The sequence below is a fragment of the Haliotis rufescens genome, unplaced genomic scaffold (assembly GCF_023055435.1).
Source record: "Haliotis rufescens isolate VD_foot unplaced genomic scaffold, xgHalRufe1.0.p SCAF_19, whole genome shotgun sequence".
Lineage (NCBI taxonomy): Eukaryota > Metazoa > Mollusca > Gastropoda > Lepetellida > Haliotidae > Haliotis > Haliotis rufescens.
Genome location: NW_025963879.1, coordinates 23,590,018 through 23,617,738, shown reverse-complemented (window position 1 = coordinate 23,617,738; position 27,721 = coordinate 23,590,018). Strand labels below are relative to the sequence as shown.

General features: G+C 40.4%; 2 protein-coding genes across 3 annotated transcripts in view; one reads left to right on the top strand and one right to left on the bottom strand.

Annotated features, from left to right (window-relative positions):
- Positions 1 to 1,913: 1,913 nt before the first annotated feature.
- LOC124135351 (diphosphomevalonate decarboxylase-like) lies at positions 1,914 to 15,997 on the bottom strand. 2 transcript variants are annotated; one of them, XM_046500645.2, is made up of 13 exons: positions 15,800 to 15,997; positions 15,252 to 15,322; positions 14,231 to 14,298; positions 13,483 to 13,529; positions 12,774 to 12,911; positions 12,242 to 12,296; positions 11,167 to 11,311; positions 9,824 to 9,991; positions 9,042 to 9,164; positions 6,701 to 6,859; positions 5,088 to 5,124; positions 4,825 to 4,853; positions 1,914 to 2,329 (listed from the first exon to the last, which is right to left on the bottom strand). In XM_046500645.2, exons 1-13 carry the CDS (start codon positions 15,849 to 15,851, stop codon positions 2,246 to 2,248), a joined length of 1,176 nt encoding a protein of 391 aa, XP_046356601.2. In that variant the 5' UTR covers positions 15,852 to 15,997; the 3' UTR covers positions 1,914 to 2,245. The 2 variants fall into 2 exon arrangements, with proteins under 2 accessions (XP_046356601.2, XP_046356600.2); XM_046500644.2 differs by lacking the exon at positions 4,825 to 4,853 and having other exon boundaries at positions 5,059 to 5,124; positions 15,800 to 15,996.
- Positions 15,998 to 16,025: 28 nt separating this feature from the next.
- LOC124135350 (methyltransferase-like protein 17, mitochondrial) overlaps positions 16,026 to 27,721 on the top strand; it is a 32,597-nt gene continuing 20,901 nt past the window's right edge. Inside the window, exons 1-9 of the mRNA XM_046500643.2 lie at positions 16,026 to 16,162; positions 17,000 to 17,183; positions 17,897 to 18,028; positions 20,027 to 20,141; positions 20,822 to 20,903; positions 23,834 to 23,907; positions 24,848 to 24,942; positions 25,142 to 25,212; positions 25,689 to 25,796. Of these exons, the coding sequence (XP_046356599.2) occupies positions 16,070 to 16,162; positions 17,000 to 17,183; positions 17,897 to 18,028; positions 20,027 to 20,141; positions 20,822 to 20,903; positions 23,834 to 23,907; positions 24,848 to 24,942; positions 25,142 to 25,212; positions 25,689 to 25,796 (954 nt within the window). The 5' untranslated portion in view covers positions 16,026 to 16,069. The remainder of the gene's footprint in view (positions 16,163 to 16,999; positions 17,184 to 17,896; positions 18,029 to 20,026; positions 20,142 to 20,821; positions 20,904 to 23,833; positions 23,908 to 24,847; positions 24,943 to 25,141; positions 25,213 to 25,688; positions 25,797 to 27,721) is intronic.

Below are 27,721 nucleotides of genomic sequence, written 5' to 3'. Positions count from 1 at the left end.
GATCTGAGGACATCTCATTACGGGTCACGTAAGAACGACCTTCTCGAACCTTGACCTCCCACTGAAACGACTGACAAGAAGTCGACATCAGCCAATTAGAAAGCAGCTTTCTCGAGCTTTACGATACGTTTCCACCTGGCGACTTCCATTTCAGAGTACGCTTGAAAAATATGTTGACACAGTACTCAATTAAAATTTTGAAAACTGAACAAACGAACATTCCGGAATGTCTCATATATGGTTGCGGTTGCATGGCAGTGCTTCCCACGTACTGCCAAACGCCTCCTCCATTCAAATGTTTCTCCCACGGAAGCTAGAGACAGACGATAATTTTGACGGATTCAGTCGTACGGGCCGTAACTGTCGTTCGGAATACACTGTGTTAACGTTTTCGAGGTTGCATGATTAGAAAAAACATTCCGACTGTCACTTTCATGATCTGGTAAGCGACGCTCTCATTGGTCGGATGAAAGGTTGTTCTGACGTGACCCGGGGCGGTCGGGTAGCCTAGTGGTAAAAGCGTTCGCTCGTCACGCCGAAGACCCGGGTTCGATTCCCGACATGGGTACAATGTGTGAAGCCCATTTCTGGTGTCCCCCACCGTGATATTGCTGGAATATTGCTAAAAGCGGTGTAAAACCATACTCAGTCAGTCAGTCAGTCTGACGTGACCCCAATTGGGATGTCCTCAGATCTTTGTTTAGCGGTAGCGAGAACTAAGATCTGATTTTAATGAGATTGAGTCAAAACGATCTGATCGATAATCATGATATTTATTGTAATAAAACCAGTCTTACTTCACAAAATGCATCAAACCAGCTGAGCACCTTGATTAAAAACATGAAAAGATTTGGAAAATATCTGTCAATGCCAAGTTGATGGAACGCATGCTCTGCAAATTCTGCAAAAGTCTGAAATCTGCATTGAATTTTACGAACCGGATGTTCATTTCGTTATGCAATTTTGACTTGGACTATGCACAAAATTCGTTAGTCAAGCCAAAATGAAACTCATTATACTGTCATAGTGAGTGATTTACGACTACCATTGTCTGAAATACATTTGACTCCATGTAGCCATGTCTCCATAACTTGTCATTAGGTTTTAGGCGCTAATCCCCATTGTTAATCCTCACCATTTAATTGTATATTGACTGACAGCCAACCTGGGCTACTATATCACTTCCCGTTAATTACTGTTATTTATAGTATGACATTTATTGCCTTACGTGGTTCATACCCTGAGCTGTGTCGGTTCATCACCCCCAGAAGTCCCATGTCCAGAGCAACCTCATTGTCTTTCCATTGCTGTTCATTACTATATATGTACTACCATTACACAGTTACTACGGTGTCAGTCAAGCTTGGTTTTCCGAGTGCTGGTTTAGGGACGACCTCGAGCAGGATGTGCCACTCGTAGGAAACATCCTGAGATTGAGCTGGAGCTCCGCTCACCTCATGTATGCCTGAGCTGGAAGGTCCGCTCATCGCTGTGTTTGTGTTGTCAGAGCAGGTATTCTGCTCATTGTGCAATTGTTGTTTATTGTTTACATGTTGTGCATAAAGTGTTCCGCGACAGTGATGTCGATTTTGTCCTTTATTCCCCAAAGAGCTAATTCCCCGTCAACATGCACGTTGACTATACCAACCTAGTTCAGCAAGGTGGTAACTGGACTTTCATAATCAGTTAACTCCCTTGCCTCAGGAAGATGAAAAGGGCCTTATCAAACCTTGTCCTTTGATTCACAGCCATCCATGATATCTGCTTGAGTTATCCCCAAACCAAAACTCAGTACCACTGGGTCTGCAGATGACAGGTGTACACTGTGCCACTCAATCGTATGCAAAGACCAGGACCAGCTGAGGTAACTGTCATATGAATTGATATCTAAATCAATGACAATCACAATTGAGTAATAACAAATAATTTTATTTCAATCATTTATATGTAACTTTCAACTGTCAATCACACACAGTTACTCTGATAACAACCATACCATACAGTTTACAATGACTTGGAAGACATGAGATGCTTGAACAGCTTGTGTATATGTCGGTACTTGTAACAACACCTCAACAATGAGAGTTTGGAAACAGATCAGGCACTACTGAGACTAGTAACCCGTAACTCTAACTGTGAGAATTATTCCAGAAGTAAGAATCTCAACAAATCCAAAGATGATATGTATTGAAATTCAGAAGCAATACTGGCTTGGATAAAGTGATGAGTGAATGACTGGGGTCCATCAGGAGACAACATTTATGGGGAGGCCCTGGTTATCCAGTAGACATTCACTGGAGTCTTCCACCACTTGGGGACCTTCACCAACCTGGGGAACAGAGCCACAGAGTCACAACATAGTCATACAGTTGACAGTTTGAGTCACAACATAGTCATAGAGTCAGTCACAATAGTCATACAGTCAGAGTCACAACAGTCATACAGTCAGAGACACAACAGTCAGAGTCACAACAGTCATACAGTCAGAGACACAACAGTCATGCAGTCAGACACAACAGTCATGCAGTCAGAGTCACAACAGTCAGAGACACAACAGTCATGCAGTCAGAGACACAACAGTCAGAGTCACAACAGTCATACAGTCAGAGACACAACAGTCAGAGTCACAACAGTCATACAGTCAGAGACACAACAGTCATGCAGTCAGACACAACAGTCATACAGTCAGAGACACAACAGTCATGCAGTCAGACACAACAGTCATGCAGTCAGAGACACAACAGTCAGAGACACAACAGTCATACAGTCAGACAACAGTCAGAGTCACAACAGTCATACAGTCAGAGACACAACAGTCAGAGTCACAACAGTCATACAGTCAGAGACACAACAGTCATGCAGTCAGAGTCACAACAGTCATACAGTCAGAGACACAACAGTCATGCAGTCAGTCACAACAGTCAGAGTCACAACAGTCATACAGTCAGAGACACAACAGTCAGAGTCACAACAGTCATACAGTCAGAGACACAACAGTCATACAGTCAGAGTCACAACAGTCATACAGTCAGAGTCACAACAGTCATACAGTCAGAGTCACAACAGTCATACAGTCAGAGTCACAACAGTCATACAGTCAGAGTCACAACAGTCATACAGTCATAGTCACAACAGTCATACAGTCAGAGACACAACAGTCATACAGTCAGAGTCACAACAGTCATACAGTCATAGTCACAACAGTCATACAGTCAGAGACACAACAGTCATACAGAGTCACAACAGTCATACAGTCAGTCACAACAGTCATACAGACAGAGACACAACAGTCATACAGTCAGAGACACAACAGTCATACAGTCAGAGTCACAACAATCATACAGTCAGAGTCACAACAGTCAGTCACAACATTCATAGTCAGTCACAACAGTCATACAGTCAGAGTCACAACAGTCATACAGTCAGAGACACAACAGTCATACAGTCAGAGTCACAACAGTCATACAGTCAGATTCACAACAGTCATACAGTCAGAGACACAACAGTCATACAGTCAGTCACAACAGTCATACAGTCAGAGTCACAACAGTCATACAGTCAGAGTCACAACAGTCATACAGTCAGAGACACAACAGTCGTACAGTCAGTCACAACAGTCATACAGTCAGAGTCACAACAGTCATGCTGTCAGAGTCACAACAGTCAGAGTCACAACAGTCATACAGTTAGAGACACAACAATCATACAGTCAGATTCACAACAGTCATACAGAGTCACAACAGTCATACAGTCAGAGTGACAACAGTCATACAGTCAGAGTCACAACAGTCATACAGTCAGAGTCACAACAGTCATACAGTCAGAGTCACAACAGTCATACAGTCAGAGACACAACAGTCATACAGTCAGAGTCACAACAGTCATACAGTCAGAGTCACAACAGTCATACAGTCAGAGTCACAACAGTCATACAGTCAGATTCACAACAGTCATACAGAGTCACAACAGTCATACAGTCAGAGTGACAACAGTCATACAGTCAGAGTCACAACAGTCATGCAGTCAGAGTCACAACAGTCATACAGTCAGAGTCACAACAGTCATACAGTCAGAGACACAACAGTCATACAGTCAGAGTCACAACAGTCATACAGTCAGAGTCACAACAGTCATACAGTCAGTCACAACAGTCATACAGTCAGAGTCACAACAGTCATGCTGTCAGAGTCACAACAGTCAGAGTCACAACAGTCATACAGTTAGAGACACAACAATCATACAGTCAGATTCACAACAGTCATACAGTCAGAGACACAACAGTCAGAGACACAACAGTCATACAGTCAGAGTGACAACAGTCATGCAGTCAGAGTCACAACAGTCATGCAGTCAGAGTCACAACAGTCATACAGTCAGAGACACAACAGTCATACAGTCAGTCACAACAGTCATACAGTCAGAGTCACAACACAGAATCTTTGATATACTTGACTGCATCAAGACTTAATTTAGTATGTAAGATACACCTGACTGCATCTAGATTTACCTGGATACCTTTGATTATACCTGACTGCATCTAGACCTACCTGAGTATGTATGATATACTTGACAACATCTAGATTTACCTGAATATCTTTGATTATACCTGACTGCATCTAGACTTACCTGAGTATATATGATATACTTGACAACATCTAGATTTACCTGAATATCTTTGATTATACCTGACTGCATCTAGACTTACCTGAGTATGTATGGATATAATTGACTGCATCTAGACTTACCTGAGTAACTATGATATACTTGACAACATCTAGATTTACCTGAGTATCTTTGATTATACATGACTGCATCTAGACTTACCTGAGTATGTATGATATACTTGATTGCATCTAGACTTACCTGAGTATGTATGATATACTTGACTGCATCTAGACTTACCTGAGTATGTATGATATACTTGACTGCATCTAGACTTACCTGAGTATGTATGATATACTTGACTGCATCTAGACTTACCTGAGTATGTATGATATACTTGACTGCATCTAGACTTACCTGAGTATGTATGATATACTTGACTGCATCTAGACTTACCTGAGTATGTATGATATACTTGATTGCATCTGGAGTCCGGGGCATCTCAAAGTTATTAATGTGTTCCTGGAAAGATGAAACACAAAGATCATTTTCTACCATTCATCAACAAAACACATCTTTACTTGGCGGATGTGGTCAATGAGCTATGATCTACTGCTTGGCACTAACCTCCAGTCTAGGTCAACACGTGGTGGTCGGTGCCATGTGTAAAACTGAGACATGATCAGTGCCATGTGTAAAACTGAGACATGATCAGTGCCATGTGTAAAACTGAGACATGATCAGTGCCATGTGTAAAACTGAGACATGATCAGTGTAAAACTGAGACATGATCAGTGCCATGTGTATAACAGAGACATGATCGGTGCCATGTGTAAGACTGAGACATGATCAGTGCCATGTGTAAAACTGAGACATGATCAGTGCCATGTGTAAAACTGAGACATGATCAGTGCCATGTGTAAAACTGAGACATGATCGGTGCCATGTGTAAAACTGAGACATGATCGGTGCCATGTGTAAAACTGAGACATGATCGGTGCCATGTGTAAAACTGAGACATGATCGGTGCCATGTGTAAAACTGAGACATGATCGGTGCCATGTGTAAAACTGAGACATGATCGGTGCCATGTGTAAAACTGAGACATGATCAGTGCCATGTGTAAAACTGAGACATGATCAGTGTAAAACTGAGACACGATCAGTGCCATGTGTAAAACAGAGACATGATCAGTGCTATGTGTAAAACTGAGACATGATCAGTGCCATGTGTAAAACTGAGACATGATCAGTGCCATGTGTAAAACAGAGACATGATCGGTGCCATGTGTAAAACCGAGACATGATCGGTGCCATGTGTAAAACTGAGACATGATCAGTGCCATGTGTAAAACTGAGACATGATCAGTGTAAAACTGAGACATGATCAGTGCCATGTGTAAAACAGAGACATGATCGGTTCCTTTCGTAAAACTGAGACATGATCAGTGCCATGTGTAAAACTGAGACATGATCAGTGCCATGTGTAAAACTGAGACATGATCAGTGCCATGTGTAAAACTGAGACATGATCAGTGCCATGTGTAAAACTGAGACATGATCGGTGCTATGTGTAAAACTGAGACATGATCAGTGCCATGTGTAAAACTGAGACATGATCGGTGCCATGTGTAAAACTGAGACATGATCAATGCCATGTGTAAAACAGAGACATGATCGGTGCCATGTGTAAAACTGAGACATGATCAGTGCCATGTGTAAAACTGAGACATGATCAGTGTAAAACTGAGACATGATCAGTGCCATGTGTAAAACAGAGACATGATCGGTGCCATGTGTAAAACTGAGACATGATCGGTGCCATGTGTAAAACTGAGACATGATCGGTGCCATGTGTAAAACTGAGACATGATCGGTGCCATGGCTATTTGTTAACTTCCTGAATGATTTACATCATAAAATTTCAAATAGCTGATGCCTTGACACATGCTTACTGGGAGTGCCAACTGACTCAAGCCTGACTAACCACTCTTAAAAATTGTGCAATCATTTTGTCAAATTTAAATAGATACGACAATGTGACACCATATTGGTAATGTTATTGTTGTACAAGCATTCTAAACTATTTGCCAACTTACTTCTACAGATGATGACTCCACACTCAGTCCCCTAACCTCAAGGTCAGTATTGTTATCACTCATAGGGAAGTAGTATTTAATAAGGGACACAACTCTTGCTACATCCTCTTCCAATAAATACAAACATGCATTTGGCCCAGCATCAAATGTGTATGCAACCTATGAAATCAGAAAGAATTCAAGCATTAGTTTCAACAGAATATATATATTATAGGTTACCCAAAAAATATTAAACATCCTGCAATTTAAACAGAATTAGCATTATTGTTTTCAACTAAACTAACCAACTCAAACATCTTAATGGAAAAAAAATGTATTAAATAACACGTGTGCACACTTGCATGCACAAACACACACAGAGGTGACAAATAGAGCAATGTTAGCGGGACTGATATAGTTTGGTATACAGTAAAACCATGTTGTCTAGATCTCAGATCTGTCAAATCCCCAGTTGTGTCAAACTCACAGTTTTGTCTCAATCTCAGATCTGTCGAATCTCTGGTTGTGTCAAACTCACAGTCTCGTCCCGGGAAACTCTTACCATATTTATCACCATCTTAATAACCTGGATGTGTCAAACTTGATATGTCAAATGTCCTTTTGTCTCAAACTCAAATTACAGAGTTAAACCTGACCATGATAAGTCAAAGTAAAAACCTATGAAGAACACAACTTTGCACAAGCTAGAACATGTTCCCAGTATAATGGCCTGAACACAATGTGTCTGTAACTAACTCATAGCAACACATTCAGTATGAGAAGCAGTGATGATTGCATAAACGTGCATGATGTGTAACGTTGTCTGACGTTATCTGACAGCTAGGTCAGATAGTTATAAGGTCGAGTCAGATGAGTTGAACCTTGGACAAGTCAAACTATATATCTGTTCCCATTGGTGCAACACAACCTGGTTTGACTGATTTAGGTGCAAGGGACTTGCACAATATTTGCATTCACAGTTGATGGACAGACTTAAAAAAACAACATAATTGGTTCTCAAGCAATGGCTTTGGGAGTGTTCAAGCTACCAAATTTTGTTTACAATAATTTCGGGGAAATCATGTTGTTCTTGAGTATTGTAGCATTTAACTGCCGGGGTTGTGTGTTCGATACAAGATTATTTAAAGATTTTTTTTATTTTTTTTTAAAATGGAAATAAAATGAAACGTGCGGCAGACTTTATGATAATGTGGACGGTGTCTGAGAACCAAGACTACTATTTGTTTTAGCCTACATGTAGTGTATAAAAACCCATGATGAGGGTCAAAAACTTACTTAAGAATTGACTTCAATAGCGGATTTACAAAAAGTTTGCGCATTGTTTTTTAACAAAAATAATTTCATAGATTGCTAATGTAATGATTAATGTAGGGTTATACATATTATATATGACAATGGTTAGGTGATCTACCGCCTAAAGACTGCTAGCTCTGTTATGCATGACTGTAGAGAGGTGAGAGTAATCTCCCTTATATAATCAAGCTCCTTCCCAGCGTATGACACCTTCGTTACACTCTCGGTAACATCGCTGCCACCAGTGTTGGCGCGGCCATTACAAGAATCTTGAAATTTGTCCTCTAACCCCATATTAGTAACGTTTATACTTTTGTTTATGTCTTTGAGAATGCCATCATAGTGAATTTTGAAAAGGTTTACGACTGACCATGTTTTCCAGATGAATTTACTTTGTTGTTTTAATGATCAGATTGGTTCGAGATTGCAGAAAACGGAAAATCAACCAACCTCTCACTTACATTCTTACTATATCAATTAAAGATGATACTTTTAATGAAATAGAAATTCAAATTGACAAAGAAAGAAAGTAATTTATCAGATGTAAGTGTATTCGGCGTCACGACAGTCGTCACTTGTTTGTAAACATAACGATCATTCAGTTGCGAGTTCAACTCCAAGCATGTTTGGGGCCACCTTATCTCAGTGGGGAGTTTTGACTGGTGGCAGCGATGGTATAGAGAGCTCCGCGAACGGACTATCGCTGTAAGGAGCTTGATTGACCATGTGGATGTATACTCCACACTCAGCACAATAAACCTACTATCTTCAAACCATATATACTGTGGTATATTGAGAAGACATAACAATTAACACAAATCTAACTGTAGACAACCTTATAAAATCAGTGACATCATTCAGCACAACAATGCAACACACGCCCCCATCTAGTTTCATCCAATCAGGAAATAGCTGGCGTGACCTTGTTTCTTTTTCAGCTTTATATGCACATGCCAGCCAGTCAACTTCTGTGGGATTTTACAAGACAGAAACAGGCCACACAGACAGCAAGAATGGATAAAGTTTAATGACAGATTTCTGTCCATACCTTTGTGTGTGTACACTGTTTGTTGAAGGCATGGACCAGTCGGACTATCTGTCTGGATGTGTCGGTCATGTAGGAGATGGGTGGGTATGTGTCCAGACAAACAGCATGGAACTGGTTGCTCTCCTTCAACACAAAACATACTCATAAGTTTGTTTGTTTAACACAGCCCTCAGCAATATTCCACCTATATTGTGGAGGCCTGTAAATAATTAAGCTGGCCTGACAAACCTGTGATTAACAAGGGCAAAAGTAAGCGTGGCTCACTAATACCCCCGACCCGCCTAGTGTGTCAGTAGTTTCAAATTATATAGCTAGGATAGATTTAGGGTTTGAAAAATTCATAAAAAAATGGAAAATTAATAAAAATATTTTTTTTCTTTTGACTGCACCCCTCCATGTGACATAGCTTATGTGTACTAAGTTTGAGATGAATCCACTGAATAGTTTAAGAGAAATCGCACGGACAAAGTTTTCAAAGACGGACGGACGGAACCTTGGTATAACTATATACCCCCGACCTTTTAGGTCCGGGGTATAATAAAGTGAACAATGATCCATGCAATGAAGTTGGAGGCAAAATTGAACAAAAAAGAACTTTAATACATAGTAAACAAATTTACTGCTGTGTCTTATTCCACAAACATGAAAGAAATGCAAACTTTTAAATGCATGTTTAAAATTGTCCAAAAACAAACTGCCTATCATTAATAGACTTCTCAGATGGAATGGAATGTAATCTGGAATGTAATCTCTGTTTCTAAGTAAACTGAAGACATGTTCACCTTCATCGTAATTTCTGCAAACATCTGGAAGTCTTTCTGTTTGATGGCGTCCACCATGTCGTTGACCCTCTGTGGCACAACGTCCACCCTCTTCTTGAGCAGCTCGCTCGTCTTGACGCTGGTCTGCATCCCCTCCGTGCTGCTTGTATGTTTCTTCTGGTCACTCACCTGCAGCAGGGACACAAATATCGTGGACTCCAAATGTGCCCCAGGGAACATAACACGTTTATATGAAATAGTTACCTTTCTTCTCATGCAATCAATATTCAATGTCACTCCCTGGTCAAAAGGGTTGTGTCCCTTGTGCATGCCAGAAAGCTTTGATTAGAATATTTGCCAGAATACCTCCATGATATCTAAGCAACACCTCAGCAACACCTGAACAATGATTCAGTAACAATACCGTTGTATAGAAGACGTAGTTGTAAAACCTCACTGTTTAATGTGCATACAATCTAACTGGAGTGAGCGAGTTTGGTTCAACACTGCCTGAACAGTATCAACTAATAGTCAGCATCGCAAACTCATGTGGGGGGAAACCCCATAGTCTTTAACGTTTATGGGGCGGTGGGGTAGTCTTGTGGTTTAAGTGTTCGCTTGCATGCCGAAGATCTTGGTGAGATTCCCCACATGGGTACAATGTCTGAAGCCCATTTCTGGTGTCCCCTGCCTTGATATCGTATCGCGGCATTTGTGATTTCCGGTAGTTCACGAGGAACATGCCTCTTAGCATTTGTAGTGGGCGGTCTGGTAGCCTAGTGGTTAAAGCATTCACTCGTCGCGCCGAAGACATGGGTACAATGTGTGAAATCCATTTCTGGTGTCTTCCGCCGTGATATTGCTGGAATATTGCAAAAAGCAGCATAAAACCATACTCGCTCACTCACTTTAACCTTTACCACTTTGGTGAAACCCACAATAATGAGTATGGTGCTGACAAGCCCAAACACATCATAATCAAGGTGAACAAGGATTCGAACCCAGGATCAAAGTTTTCAGGCCCTCCAAAGGGACTTAACTCTGCACAGCAAATTGCAGGGTCTTAAGAGTGAGTGAGTATGTTTTTATGCCACTTTTAGCAATATTTCTAGGCGGAGGACACCAGAAATGGGCTTCACACATTGTACCCATGTCGGGAACCGAACCTGGGTCTTCGTGACAAGTGAACGCTTTAACCACTACGCTACCTGACCATCCCTCAGTGTCTTAGAGTAGGTCACCCATTCATATAAGGGAGGAACTAGTGGTGTGGATGATTACAAGAGAAGAAGGGTGTGAAGGGTGTGAAGGCTGTGTCTCTGATGATGGGATGTGGAAAATAGAACACATTCAGTTTATCTCACCACTAGAATGAGAACCCGGAGTTGGGGCCAGTGATCAGCAGGAGCAACTTGTTTGGCGAGTGAGTCCTTCCCACTCTCTTCCTTGCCCATGTCCCATAACACAAAGCCACCATAGACACTCCGACAGGCACTGCCAGACCCTTGTCTGCAAGGATATGTACATGTGACTCAGCAGTTGCAGGTTAAACTGATGTTAGTCACAGTGGTAGACACATGTAAAAAAACAACTCAATTTAGACAGGCGGTTTACGTCACAAACATAGATTTGAGAAGTAGTAATCCAAGGTCTTCAACAGCCTTGATACGACCGGACTAGTGACTAGTGTCTCCTCCTCATGCAACCCCTGCAGAGTGAGTGAGTTTAGTTTATCAATGCTTTGAACAGTATTTCAGTTATAGCCCAGCAAGTACATAAGGGACAGCCTCATGTGGAAGGAAACACATGAGCATAGGTATGGTGCTGACAAACCTAGACACATAACCACGGCGAATAGGATTCAAACCCACGATCAGGTTTCTGGCACACGGAAGGAATGCAAATCTGCACAGAAAATAGACAACTGGGCAAACCGTTTTGATGGACCCAACAGACATTTTTTTCAGAATATCCAGTATGTCATGGGAACAGATGAATTTCGTGAGTGTGTTTTAGTTGTTTAACACCGCACTCAGCATTATTTCAGCAATATGAGAGCAGCCAGTAAAAATGTCTGAACCAGACAATCCAGTGATTGATATTACGAGCAAAGACCCACGCCTTCTGGGTATGTCATCAACCAAACCACCTAACCTGACCACCCACTCCATTAAGTCTTCTCTTACGACCAGCATAGGCTGTTGGGACCAGTTCTAACATGCAATCCACACGGGTTTCAAATTTAGTCACCTCTTGGATCCTGACTGAGGAGGCATTTTTAAGGCTGTTTCTTCCTTCTTCACTTTTTTGAAATGCTGAGTACATAAAACCTAAGTACTTTTGTCCAGAATTTTAAGGAACAGACATTTTTTATCAAAACCATCCTTAGCAATGAGAGAACCCGAAGCAATAAGAGCTGCTATAGCATTTACTACTTACCTTGCAACATCAGAAATCTCTCCTTTCACACCAAATAGCTTAGCCAGAGAATAGACTGTTGAAGAAATAACATAAAAATGGATAAAACATGTGACTACAAACAAAACATACCTACAGTATAGTCTTTCCAAACAAAAGTGAGTGTCTCAGTTACATCAACCTGTGGAGCTGTGTGTAGACATCTGGATGAAAGTGAGTGAGTATGGTTTAACGCTGCTTTTAGCAATATTCCAGCAATATCATGGTGGGGGACACCAGAAATGGGCTTCACACATTGTACCCATGTGGGTAACCTCAACCCAGGTCTTGAGTGTGAGAGAAAACTCTTTAACCATTAGGCTACCCAAACTGCACAGATCTGAGTTTCAAAACTACAACAAGTGGAACCCGTCTTGGCTAAGGTATACAATACCGCACAGCAGCATCTGGCACCCTTCACCACTGGGCCACCTATGCACCCCCTAAACCACCAATGAAAACAAAACTATGAGCAATGTTGTTTTAAGTATTCCAAGGCAGTAAGTATATTTACCAAGACAGGCATATCCGGCAGCAGAAGAGGCCAAACCTGCCGCTGTGGGGAAATTATTCTCGGAACAGATGTGAACCTTCATGTTCAAGGTTTCCTCTCTGACATCTCCAGTTGACCGCTTCCGTGTTCGACGGCGAACTTGACAAGAAACATCACTTATTATCGGCTTCATGTATTGTTATTTGACATGTCTTTCTATTTGTCAAAAGAAAACTTTCAATATTCATAATCAATAATGTACAGATCATTCTAAGACATGTATCACTTTCTTCCAAATATTACATTTATTACAACACGGTTCCGTTTCATTTGTCAGTTTCTGATTAGATGCATTGGGTGAACATGGTGAATATTGTTTGTTGTGTCCTATCTAAAGAACAATCTATTGTTTTGGTCATATCTATGAAACAATCTATTGTTATGGTCATATCTAAAGAACAATCTATTGTTTTGGTCATATCTAAAGAATGATCTATTGTTTTGGTCATAAATATATATAGAACAATCTATTCTTTATGTCATATCTATGGAACAATCTATTGTTTTGATCATATCTAAAGAACAATCTATTGTCTTGGTCATATCTAAAGAACAATCTATTGTTTTGGTCATATATACAGAACAATCTATTGTTTGTGTCACATCTCATAACAAGAGAACAGTCTGGACTATAAATGATACGTAAAGAGCAGTTTTTATGAGTACTTACTTTCTTTCAAAACATTCTGTATTCTTGGAGAATCAACAGATTGTTCTCTGGAAAACAAAACACATGTGTAGCCAGATCCATCTTGTAGAAGTAAAACACAATTCTTCTTTTGTGGGCGTTGGGTTTATTGACTTTAAAGATGGTAAAGTATGGGTACGGTAAGGGCGGCAGTTTACTTTGTTAAACAACAAACAAACAACTAGTGTATTAACACAATGTACGAAGAAGCACTCCTATACTAGCTCTCCATCCAATAAGCTACCTCCATGACCTCCGAGACTGTCTGGGTCTGCGGAAGGTCCGGGGTTTGATCCCGGCCGCGTCATACAAAAAGATGTTAAAAGATTGTACTTGTTGTTACCCTGTCTGGCGCTCGGCATTAAGGGGCTAAAACAAGGACTGGTCGGCTTGGAGTCAGTATACTCTGTCTGAGTGGGGTATTCATGTTAAACTGCGGCATGGTATCTCTGTGAGCTAGCACTATAAATCGGCATCAGTCCGGACTAGTACAAGCAGCCACACACACACATACACGTGCATGCACGTTGCTATATAAGTGCAATAATCTTGGACGTGACGTTAAACCCTATTTCACCTCACCTCATCTATGACCTCAGACTTGGTTCAAAACTTTGTGAATACATAATGCCCATGCAGTTCTGTATTATATGTGAGGAGTATTGGTTATTGAAAACATATATTGTCAATTGTAGTGTTCATAGTTCATAGTATGAAATCATAAACATACTTTCCGTTTAACCATATCTTGTCTTCTTTGAAGGATTTACTTATAGCAACGGTCGTCTTGGCTCTCAGCTGAGGGGAAGAAGAATGTAACATGACAGAAGCTTCAACTATTTTTTAAAACAATATCCAACAATACATTCAGTGATGTTGAAAATCCAAACAATGTTCATATTATCTCAGGCTTTAACATCATAGATTTATAGACACATTTGTTTTTCTGTGTTTTAACATCATTTGTGTCAAAACTGGGTTTGGGATAGTGTTAGTTGTTTCCTTAATCACACCTTGACTCATTGGGTGCCAATGTAGCGGCTATAAAATTTCCGAGTTAGAACCTTGGACCTTCTGATCAGAGGTCCGACGCCTTGTCCACATGCTGAAAGAGGTAACCCCATCAGCAAGCTGACATAGGTAAGGATGTCATCTGTGGGATGATCTACACCCTGCCACATTGACAATGTCTCACACTTTTGACATAACTGACAAAGACTTCATATTATCGTAAACACGAATGGCAAAGTTGCCACATATTAGACAGTCAGTGGTCACGTTTCGACATTCTCCTCAACTCCAAGGTGAAACAGACAAGATGTAGAGAATGATGTCTTGGAATTGAAAGAGATGTATTCCCTCTAATAAACCAGTATCCATATTGGAAAACTAACTTCAATTTCTCATGAATCATTATTTTCAGGCATGTTATTGATACACTTCAGATACTTAACCACTCCAAGAGGTTAATCAAGGACAATGAACATGAAATGAGAGCAAACCTCATTTATTTATTTTCCTTAACAAAAAGTTCCCTTTTAAAATTTCATTTACTATGATGACAATGTATGTATGAAATACTGCCTTGTAAAAAACATATATTGTGTACTCACAATTATCAAGGCTTTAGAAACATCAGTTTTTACTCATTTATTACAGCATGTTCCTTGTAAATACATTAATAACAAACTTCACTTTATTAACTTGTTAATCAATATGAAATTACTACAAACTGTGACATGGTGACTGACCTCATTTTGTCCCAGTGTGACACTGAGGGAAGAGTTGATAGGCAGAATGAGAGTCTCATCTCGTTTACCCCCTGCAATGTATGAAAAACAATATTGATTAATTTTCAATATTCAATATGTTCTATATTATGCACTACATCCCCGATTACATCTTCTCTTTCTTTCACAATATTGACTACAATTGTTAAAACTTTCCTGATAATAATCATAGTTGATATAATCACCCAATTTCATTTCTGTTTTGATCAATACACATTGAATGCTGGATATTATACACATACTTGCCTTGATAGTTTCTTTAAGTCCATTGAATACTGATTTAGTTAACATGGTTACATACATAGCCGGGAGCCGCTACTGTAGGACCCCATCGTGGCTCTCGGCTAGGTTAATTAGAAATAAACTTGGGAGAAAACTATTATGTTGCTACACTGAAAACAATATAAAATGTTATTGGCTATGTCACCGTTTGGAAATACTCAAGATCCAAACTACACATATTAGTTCAGAACTTACTACAGCGTGTACACAAAGTTAATCTGACTTACAATACTTGATGACAGCTATGTTGACAGGCGCTGTGCACGTAACAGATCTCATCTTGATGTCTATATCGTGCCGATTTCTCAAACTTCTGATATCTACATCACTATACTGACCGATCAACAGCTGATGTTTACATGGTTAGGCCACACACATGAGGTGATCCAACTCGTTTTCATCATTGGTTAAGCAGACGATGGGAGTTACCTACCCTTAGCAGGTGCCTGTTGATTGACCAATGGAAGTATTCATCAAAAGTGGTGCGAGCCTACAAAATGGCCGCGTCCATGAGAATGAAAACACAAGCATGCTGCTTGTATCGTATACCGTCATTACTGACACGCGAAGCATCAAAATCACATTTAAGGGTACACATCATCTGTTTGTTACATGTCAGATCCGACATTTCGCAAATCAACTTTTTTACTTGTTTGGTTTTGAAAATATCGCATTTATTATAGGCAGAGGTTTTGTCATTGAATGTGTGCTGACATTACTTCATGCATAACAGCTGATAAAAACAGTTAATGTTATAATGTAATCAATGTATTTGGGTAATCAATCAAAACGCTTGGCCTAAATGCTCTAGAAAGGGACATGTCCAGTGTCCCAATGACAAATATTTGACAATGTTACACGATCACAATAATATAATCAACTTTTATTGAGTGGTGTGGGCATACCATCGCGTATCTCAATTGTGTGGAACGATGTTCATGATATCAATCACTGGATTGTCTGGTCCAGACTCGATTATTTACAGACCACCGTCATATAGCTGCAATATTGCTGAGTGCAACGTTTAACAACAAACAAACAAACAAAAAGTTTCCCTGACCCGACCACTGATCACATGAAAAATAATGAATAAATTTGACGAATGTTTGTCTTGAGCTTGATTTGCCAAAGACAAAAGCTAATTGTAACTTGTATTCTAACTTTTTATTATAAATATATTACCATTACCTTTACTAGAGGTCATAGAGGAATATATAGTGGGTCGAGTTACATGTTTTCTTATACAAAAATGCAAATCTTGATGCTGTAAATTGAAGTTCCAGTTTTATCACAACTTGTCTACATCTGATCTGTAAATATACAATCTGTGTCGACTATATAAAGGATTTGACCCTAATTAACAGACTTTTAGCATGTTCAGTACATTTTTTTCTTGTAACTATGTTGTCAACCACATGTTATTTCAGAGCTGTTCCTCAAAAGTTAAACAAGCACGGCACATCAAACCTGGAGAGTGTTGTGTGGATCCGGATGTTGCTAAACCTATGACAAAGGGTGGCATTAGTTTCAAAACTCACCCTGGGATAATGACTCTGAGGCCAGTCAAGATGCCAGAGAAGCTGAGCACCACCATCAAGAAAGTTATTGACAGTACGTTACACTAGAAATAAACAACCTGATGACATATGAAACACAATGCTTCATACCAAAAAAGAAACCCAGTAAACTATGTTTATAACAAACACGTTTAAAACAAACTGATAAATATAACGAACTTAGTTTTTAGTCCCGGATATTTTTTGTATATATGCTGTGTAAATGCTTATGACAAACTATGGTTATTACGAACTAAAATTAGTGGTCACTTTGGGTTCATTATAACCATAGTTTGCTGTATGTGTTTTTCTCGTGTTTTTCTATAGCTTTTGTAACCATCCCAGTATTGTTCTTTTTCTTGCCTATATTGGACATTAGATTGGTAAACTAGTTGTGGACATACTGCATATGTATCATTAATTTTTTGTGAAAGTGAAACTTTTGGATGAATAAACTGAATAAATGGCTGCCTATTTTCAATCATCATTATATCATAAGAAAGGGGTTCCGTCTCTCATAATACCTACGGTAATGCAATGTTTGTCCAAAAAGGAACTATTATGAATGCAAAATATTAACATGATTAAAATCAAATCTTTTACTTCGATTAGATACCTCTCTGCAGAGATTGATTACTCCAGTTTGAGACCTCTTTGCAAATCAGTGTAAAAGATTTGATTTTAATGAGGTTGATAATGAATGTCACTTTTGTCATAAAATATTTGAGATACTATTGGTGTTTTAAACATTTTACTGTCTGTTATTAGCCTTTCCTGTACAGAACCTGAACAAGCGGAGTGAAAAGCTGAACAACTACCTGCACTCCCGACATCCCCCAACAGAGCAAGACACTCTCACTCGACTGGCCCAGGAAATACAAAATAACATTAAAGAAAAGGGTTAGTACATAGCATCAATATTGGGCAGAGCAATTGGTGAAAACAGCACAAGTGCAGCAAGCCAGAACCAATGTCAATGGTTTATGCAGGCCTATTTGATGAAGCCCCCTATTGGGTTAGAGAGAGTGAGTGAGTTGGGTTTAACACCGCTTTTAACAGGATTATAGTTATATCATGGCATGTCAGCTTAATGTGGGAGGAAAGCCTGAAGTGATGCATGTCTCAGACATTTACCACTTCGGTGAAACCCATGAGCATGGGTATGGTGCTGACAAACCTAGAAACATAATCGGAGTGAACCGGATTCGAACCCACAATCATAGGTTTCTGGCGTGCCCAAGGGACACATCTCTGCAAAGCGAATAGCGGCGCCTTAGACGACTGGGCCACCCGTGCCCCCCGATTCTTCGTTGGAATAGTTCCTCAGCAGAAAGGATGGGAAGTTAGATTATGTGATTTACCGGTTTGTCTGATCTAGATTATTTGCGAGCTGCAATCATATAGCTAGAATATTGCTGAGTTCAACAAACTAGTTGATAAAAGTGCATTGCCACTTTGGGCTGTAACAATATGCTTTGTTGCAATACAATACAAATCGCAATAGTAAGGTACCAGGTGATGAATAGAAGCCCATCCAAAACATATTTAGGAACTTGTAACAATCTCATTAAAATCAGATCTTATTTCTTGCTATCGCTAAAAAAGATCTGAGGACATCCCATTACAGGTCAGAACAACCTTTCATCAGACCAATCAATGCGTCGCTTACCAGATCATGAAAGTGACAGTTGGAATGTGTTTTCTAATCATGCAACCTCGAAACATTAAAAGGGGGTATTCCGAACAACAGTTATGCCCAGTACGACTGATTCCGCCAAAATTATGGCCTATCTCTCACTTCCATGGGAGAAACATTTGAACGGAGGAGGCTTGCACAGTATGTGGGAAGCCTTCAGCCATATAGTAAACATTCCGGAATGGTAGTTTGTTCAGTTTTCAAAATTTCAAGTGTAGTCTGAAATGGAAGTCTCTAGGTTGAAACGAGTGCCTTAAAGCTCGAGGAAGCTGCTTTCTAATTGGCTGATGTCGATTCCTTAATTGTAGTTTCATTGGACGGTCAAAGTTCACGAAAGGCCGTTCTGAAGTGACCCGTAATAGGATGTCCTTAAATCTTTGTTTAGCAGAAGCAAGAACTTAGATCTGATTTTAATGAGATTGGGACTTGTCATGTATTATTAAGGGTGTGAGGGGGGAGTGAGTAGACTTGGTCTTAGGACCATATTATATTTGCTGACTCCCACAACCCCTTCATTGAATACATGTAGCACTTTTTTCATGACACCTCCCACCCTCCCTATGATAAATGGCCAGTCCCTTAGTAAAGGTGAGCCAACTGACAAACTTAAGCATGATATACTACTCCACTCTTGATAGTGTGCATAAGCTCCTCTCAGTTATCTATCATCTCCACAAGCAATGTCGTTGAATAAGCCAAGGGATGTTGAGAGCTTTCAATATTTGTTCATGAAACGTGTTCCGAGAGTACATAAGCACGCGTTTTGGTATTACACAATGTGTAATACAGCTGTATGTTTATTAAACAGGTGATCACTTGACGGATGATCTCTTCATGGGCAAGTAATAAATAAATATATCCGACATAACTGATTATCCATATCAAAAGATGGGTAGTATAGTTTCCTGTGATGACTTGTGTATACTGTCAGAAAATAGTCTTTTACAAAATATTTTTATACCATTGTGTTTATTTGTAATTATGGATCATTTTCTTGTGGGAAGAAAACCCAAAGGGAAGGAGGTCAAAGATGTTCACCAGTTATACAGTCTTTTGTGATGGCAACAGGCACAACCAAGGATCATAACTGGAGCTCATCTGGGATTCAAACCCAAGATATATTGACAAAGTTGAAGAACTTTGATTTGCTTTATGAGTTAGTTGTCCCAAACATTGATGTTGAATTATTTTTCTTGTCCCAGATAAAGTTGACACCTCCACCATGTCCCCCGAGGAACAGAAGCAGTATGAGAAGAAGATCAGTCTCCAGGTCTTGAAGAGGCTTCGCTATACCCAGTACCACTGGGTGCCCCTCAAGTAAGTGTCACTTAAACCATCTTCCCAAGGCAAGGGAGTTAACTGTAAAAGTCCGGTTTCCACCCTTGCCGGACAAGGCTTGAATTTCTGGCCTCAATCGTAGCACCACCGGTGACTATTACGAGTTATGTCCATTCCATGCCCCTCCTTTTGACCAATCAGAGTACCCCTCTCATATCACTTCAAACAAAATGGCGGCGCCCAGTCAATGCGATCTGATTGATGATCAAGATCTATATTGTATAAAACGGGTCTTACCTCACAAAGTGAATCAAATCACATGAATACCTTCATTAAAAACATGAAAAGATTAGGAAAATATCCATCAATGCCCAGTTGATGGTACCCATCCTTTGCAAATCCTGCAGTCGACCAAACAGCACGTTGAAATCCATGTTGTTTACGAACCTGATGTCGATTTCATTACCCGATTTTGATTGGACTATGCATAGTCTCGTGAGGCCAGCCAAATATTAACTCTATAATTCCAGCCTAGTTTAGCAAAGGTGGAAACGTGACTTTTACAGTCTAATGTAATATAAGGTTTTGGGTATGCAGAAACAGACCTCTTGTATCTCAACTCTTGTTGTAAGATATGTTAGAGATTTTGTGGACCAAAATGATAATTATCGCATCCTCGATTAACACGATGTATTAACATGATAAAATCTGTGTTTCAGATTTGATGCCCCTACATGTATGACATATCTGTACAGTCGGATGGCACACAACTACAGCGTCATGATGAAGTGTTTTACTGAGGTATGCATATGTCATGATGATATCACAACACTATTTGTTCGGGGGGACACAGGTGGCCCACTGGTCTGAGGTTCTGAGAGTTGCATCCCCTAGATGTGCCAGACACCTATGATCATGGGTTTGAATCCTGTGCTGGGTTTGTAAGCACCATACCCATGTTCATGGGTTTCAGCAATCTAGTAATCATGTAAGCCCTGCCTCACTTAAAACTTTCCACTTACATCAAGATGATATTAGATTATGTTACATCTAACTCAGTTCATCACTTACAGTACTTGTTTTATGGCCATTATGGGGACTTGTTCTTTACTTCTTAAAGCATGTTAAGACTTTAGGTAGAGTTTGAGTGTTAGGGACAAACAGGGACTATTAAATTGTGAAATTTTGGAGGGATCAGAAGCAAACTCGATGAGGTAATGTATTTTATCTCCATTCTGTCAAGATAATAGAGTTGGACCCTTTTGCCAACATAGATTCATTTTGTCTCCCTCTCCCTTATGACGGACTTTCTTTTGTGCATTGTGCATAGCAATACATTCAAAGCAAGCTCTCAATACATGCGTGTTGAGGAGTTTGCAACAAATCAGAAGACTGTAATACATTATTTCACTGGAAAATATGATTTCCTGAATATTGAGACAGGGGAAGGGAACTCCTTATGCTGCCAGGCATTCCCTGCTGAATTTAAGCCTGTTGAATAATAAGCTAAGTTGAATACCAAGTACCGGTACTTGTGATATACCTTCCCTTCTTTTAGTCATAAAAGAATAGTGAAATATGATTGGATGGCATTGTGTCATTTGAAACTGGCTATGGTGGTGAATGATGCTGGGCATTTATCATAATAGCAGAGAGATACAGACAGACAGACAGACGCACGCACGCACGCACGCACGCACACACACACACACACACACACAAGGATGGGAAATGGACAGCAGTGGTTTGACTGAATACATTGTTAACCATAAGTATCCGTGTTATGAACAAGAGAAACATAAAAGTAATAAAATCGTAAATATCAGACAGAGTCTTGCCAACATCCATACGAAATTAATACCAAAAATGAATTGGTCATTTCTGCATGGATTGGGATTGATTTGTGTTGAAAGAATGAGACAACCAGGTGAGAGCCTGGCGCCAAAACACGCCAACATGACATGCACGTGCAACATCACTTTACAGCAAGTGAACAGCAATACATGCCACGACTGACAGAAACCCAACGCAACAACGCCATCGGCCGACTGCAAACAAGAAATTCATCTTCAGCTGTAGCCAGGTTTGTCCATCTAGCACCAAGCACCATTACAAGACTGTGGATAAAAGGTCTTCAGCAACCCATGCTTGCCGTAAAAGGTGACTATGCTTGTCGTAAGAGCCGTCCAACGGGATCAGGTTGTCAAGCTCGCTGACTTGGTTGATGCATGTAACATTATGTGAAAGAACCACCATGGCCACCTCTACAACTGCGTCAATACCAGGATTGTGTAGGATATCAGCCCAGACAGAGAGGAACCATTTACGCACCAAAGGTATTCACGCTAGACGACCGGTTCAAGATGTCATTTTGATGGAAATACATCATCGGCTGCAACGTCAGTGGTGTCAAGGTCACAGAGTATGGCCACAACGGTTTTATTCTTCGCCATGCAGATGGTAGACATCATGTTTACAGAAATCGCGGGGAATGTCATGCACGAAACTGCATACAGGAAGAGGACTGATTTGGTGTCGGTAGTGTGATGATGTGGGCAGCCATTTCCAAAACTGGTAGAAAAGACTTGGTGCAAGTTCTAGGGAATTTAACGGTACAGCGTTGCAGGGATGAGATTCTTCAGCCCCACATCCGAAACAAGAGAACATCATTTTCCAACAACCTCACTGTGCAAGACTGACAGCTGCCTTTTTCAGGAATCACAACATCCAGGCTCGCCATGGCCCTCCAGGACTCCAGATGTAAACCCAATCAAACATTTATGGGATGCACTGAATCAATGACTGCGAGCACATCGGCAACAACCACAGAACCTCCGACCAATAGCACAAGCTCCGCAGGCAGAGTGAGTGAACATTCCCCAGGCCAAAATTCGGGATCTGACTGCTTCCATGAGACGAAGACGTCAGTCAGTTTTGGACTCTAATGGTGGCCATACAAGATATTGAGAACAGATGACCTTCACCTTGAAAATCTACTGTTCCATGTGTGCCTTATGGAGCCTGGGTCAATGACAATGATGTGTGCCAATTTTGAACAATCGATTACCATCTGTTGATTATTTATATGATATATAAAATATTCATCTAAAATATACATCTAACATCACTTTTGCATTTATTCATTTTTGCAGAGTATAGATTTTCGAACCTTGAAACATTCGTAGTTTTCTTGCTAATCACATGAACAACTGTAAAACATCTCACACACTTATAAAAGACAACTTAATATTAAAAACAAGCCATCATCTGGGTAATTACAATGTCTGTGTGATACCACTTCCCTTGTTATAGTTTGTGTAATTGTGATAAACGAGGCCGTCCGAAAACGTATGATTTCCAAAAACCTATGATCCGACTATAATTGTACTGCATTTTAACTTATCATACTTGGTCAAGACATTGCACATCAACTGTCCTCAGTTCTGTGCAACCAAGACGGATGCATGTAGGGCACCTGTAAAGGCTGAGGCTGATACCTATGTTTGTCATACAGGCAGGCTCATTAACTTGGATTGGATGTCATTGCTTCCCAATTGCGTGGATCGATGCTCATGTTGTCAGTCACTGGATTGTCAGGTCCAGTCTCGACTAATTACAGACCATTATATAGCTGGAATATTTCTGAGTGCAATATTAAACAACAGACAAACAAGCAAACTAATCTGTGTGTTAATGAGTTGCCTTTAAATACTTACCTTTCCTGTCGTCAGATATCTCGGAGAGATCCTGAGTACAGCCCTAAATCCATGTTTGACTTTGGTTCTGGCCTGGCTTCCTCCGTCTGGTAGGTACTTTATGGTGTAAATATGTGCGAAGATCTGATTGGTTGAAAAGTTGTTACAAGGCAAAAGCATTTGAACCCAGAATTTCATCTGTCAAGCATATTTTTGGAATGTTTGGATTTTTTATTGAATTTTCATTATAGTTTTTCTCAAATGGTATGAATATGCTATCTATTGAGTGTGCTTCATTATTAAATGTTTATTTAAATTGTCCCAATCTGGAATGTTCATTACTGTAGGATGATGGCACTGCACTCTGAATGGATCCTGTTGACATGAGTCCGTAAACATTTGTTTGTGTTATTGAAGTGACATCATTTAGCACATTGTATATTTTTTTAAACTGACAGGATCATGATAAAGTTTAGGGTTTTACTTCAATGATCCAGTCATCCCTTGCCATAATGTGTTGAGGTCAATGGATGACCCTCATATATGAGACTCCCTCGTTATACATGGAATGTTGGTTAGGTAATGTCATATTTTATTGTGCTCTTCAGTATAATTGCTATTTCCGGAATTGTGAATTGTGCCCTTTCAGAAACTATGTCGTAATTAGGTGATTACAGAGGTAGAAACTTAACATTTTTAGTCCACTAGTCCTTGTAATGATAACAAATAGCAAAACACTTAAAAATGGCAAATTTCTACAAGTCCTTATGATACCTTAACTATTGGGTAGTTTGGCAAGGACTACAGGACTAGTGCCAATTTCTAACCCTTGGTGAACTAAAAAGAGATAACAAACTTTGTAAATGGAAATATGATATTTGTGATTCAACATCACTTGACATGATGATTTACCAATTCAATTGTATTTCTTGTTGTGCTAATCACTGTTATATATGCAGAGATTAAGATGTAACATTATCAAATACATGTAGTTGAATTCAAATTTTTGATAATGGATAACTGATTTGTAACATTTGGTGTACTTTTCAGGGCTGGAAACAGAGTGTGGGGACCGAACATTTATGAATACTATTGCGTCGACCCATCCCAAGATATGAACACATTGGCCAGACTTCTGTTGCAAGGTAAACCTTCAGCACATTGACTTGTGTCTGTTTGTGTCACATCCAGACTGACTGATTCATGAAACTCCAGTTTGTAGATGTATAAACATGGAAGGTTGGTGTAACTGGGAGAAGATTGTAACTTGCTTTGTGCATTTGTGCCTAGCCATTGAGTATCTTCTACAGTGAGTGAGTGTTCAGCGTGTTGTACATTTTACAGGAGGTGAAGAGAAGAAAGACATGACAATCAGTGGCGTGTATTTCCGTCAGTTCCTGCCATCTCAAAAACAGGTAGGGCTGTGTATATACATACAGTACATTTAAGCATTTAAGAGTTAGGTTTTCATACCATTTGTGTTTAAAGTGTTTTCTTCTTAGACATTCATATTTCCTGCAGACTAATAATAAGTGAAACTTGTCTGCTTTTATGATTTTTTACACCATACCATTTGTGTTTAAAGTATTTTCTTTTTAGACATTCATATTTCCTGCAGACTAATGATAAGTGAAACTTGTCTGCTTTTATGATTTTTTGCACAATTCCATTTCACTTGGTATAAGCATCTGCCCTTGTCAGTGTTTAAATCTTGTGAACTATATCTAACTTTGGTAGGTGCAGCTCTGAACTTTTTCAGATTTATGTCAAAGATATATTCAGTGTATATGTGGGATTTGAAAAACATAAATAAAGAGCATTATCTTGATGTATGTGAAAGTATTAACTTGGTGGTCCCCTACATGACGTGTGATGTTTCTGTGTTGTATAGAACTCCTTCAACATCGTGACCAGCTCCTACACTCTGCTGGAACTCCCCAGTCGAGAGAAGAGACTCGAGACTCTACTGTCCCTGTGGCAGATGACCGACGATTTCCTGGTAATCACCCACTCTTTATGTTAGGGCTGGGACTGGTAACTCGGGTACTCGGGTCCGGTGGATATTGAGTAGGGCCAGGGTACCCACACGACTACCCGACCCGTGGTTAGTCACATGATATATTGTTCAATGACCAAAACTCACTGTAGCTAGGTGGTTACACTACAAGTCCCTAATGTTCACATTTCTTTCTGACGATGCACACATTCCTTTTGACTTGTATATGTTTGAGTATAGCTAAAGCTTCAGTCAACTTCAGTGTTCGCATGATCTGATCGTTTGATACATGTATCTAAACAGTTCTTGCCAGAGCAATTCTCAATCAGACATTTTGTTCCCTACTCTTGAGACCTACTGTGGGTACACGGGTTGGGTAATAGGGGGTCGGGTACCCGGGTAGTAAATTTGGACTCTATGATCCAAAATCACTCTTCCAACTCTTTCTGATCATGGGGGCACGGGTGGCCCAGTCGTCTAAGGCGCCGCGATTCGCTGTGCAGAGTTGCGTCCCTTGGGCATGCCAGAAACCTATGATTGTGAGTTCGAATCCCGGTTCGCCCCGATTATGTTTCTAGGTTTGTCAGCACCATACCCGTGCTGGTGGGTTTCACCGAAGTGGTAAACGTCTGAGACCTGCATTGCTTCGGGCTTTCCCCCCCACAATAAGCTGACACGCCGCGATATAACTGGAATACTGTTAAAAGCGGCGATAAACCCAACTCATTCACTCACTCACTCACTCACTTTCTGATCATAAACAGTTATAACCAGTGTCTTGAGTGTAAAAAGTACAGCTAACCAGATTCCGTGGCAGTGATATTGGTGATGTCATGGGATGTGACGTCATGGAAGCTGATGTAGTTGACATGGTGTGCAAAGCATGGCAGTGCAAGTTTATTGTAGCAACATCTCCCAGGAGATATCTCCTGTTGGAGCCAGTTTTGAATGATAAATTTTTATTATTTTATCTTGTCTTGCATTACTCCGCAATGCATTTACTGCTATTTTTTTACAGAAAGATGAAGCTGTGTTAGGTCCAGCTGAGGAAGAAGTTATTCCAACTAGTTGTGTGGCTTATACCATCGCACAGCACCCACATGACCATGGAAGTGATGATGTCACGTGTCTTCACATAAGCTGCTTGTCAACCAGACTGAGAAGTCCTGTACAATATAGCTATTCCACTGGCATCCATTTGCTTGTTTTATTTTTTCAACGTTCTTTTGCGATTATATCACTCTTATGCTTTGTGACTGCATATCGCTCCTTTAGCGCTGATGCCTCCTGCATTCGGTTTACCACCTAGCTTACCGTTCCAGCAGGTGCCACCTCAGCATTTACAGGCGGCCTACATGCATCCCTCTTGGATGCAGACGTTTATGGAGTCCATGTTTCCGCAGTTGATGCACTTCAGCTCGTCCCTACATCTGTAGCGCCTCCAGTCCCGCCAGCGCTATTGCTCACACCTCCTGCTTACACCTCCTCTCAATGCAGCACTAGGTCATCAAGGTCCAGCCGCCGCTTCAGGAGCCATTCCCCTGTCCACAGATCATACAATTATAGCTCAGACTCGTCAGAAGGTTCCCTCGTTCCTAACAATGGGGGTTCCTCCCCGAAGAAGAACACTCATTTAAGCCTAAGCCAGGTGCTGGACTGGATGGCTGACTGTTTGACCGTTGCTCCTTCCCTGGGCCCAGGTGTGGATTAGAAGGATACTATCGGGTCCCAGTCTACCTCCAATTCACTGGACACAATGTTGAAAGACCATGATTGTGGCATTGGACAAGGACTTTGCTAAGTTGTCTCCCACGCCGGATTTCAAAGCTCTTTGATTCTGGAAGGATGATTTCCCTATCCCCGCATTTGAAGTGGCAGATGTGGCTCATGCCGTTAATGAGGATCTCCATCGCACGACTGGCTCCTCC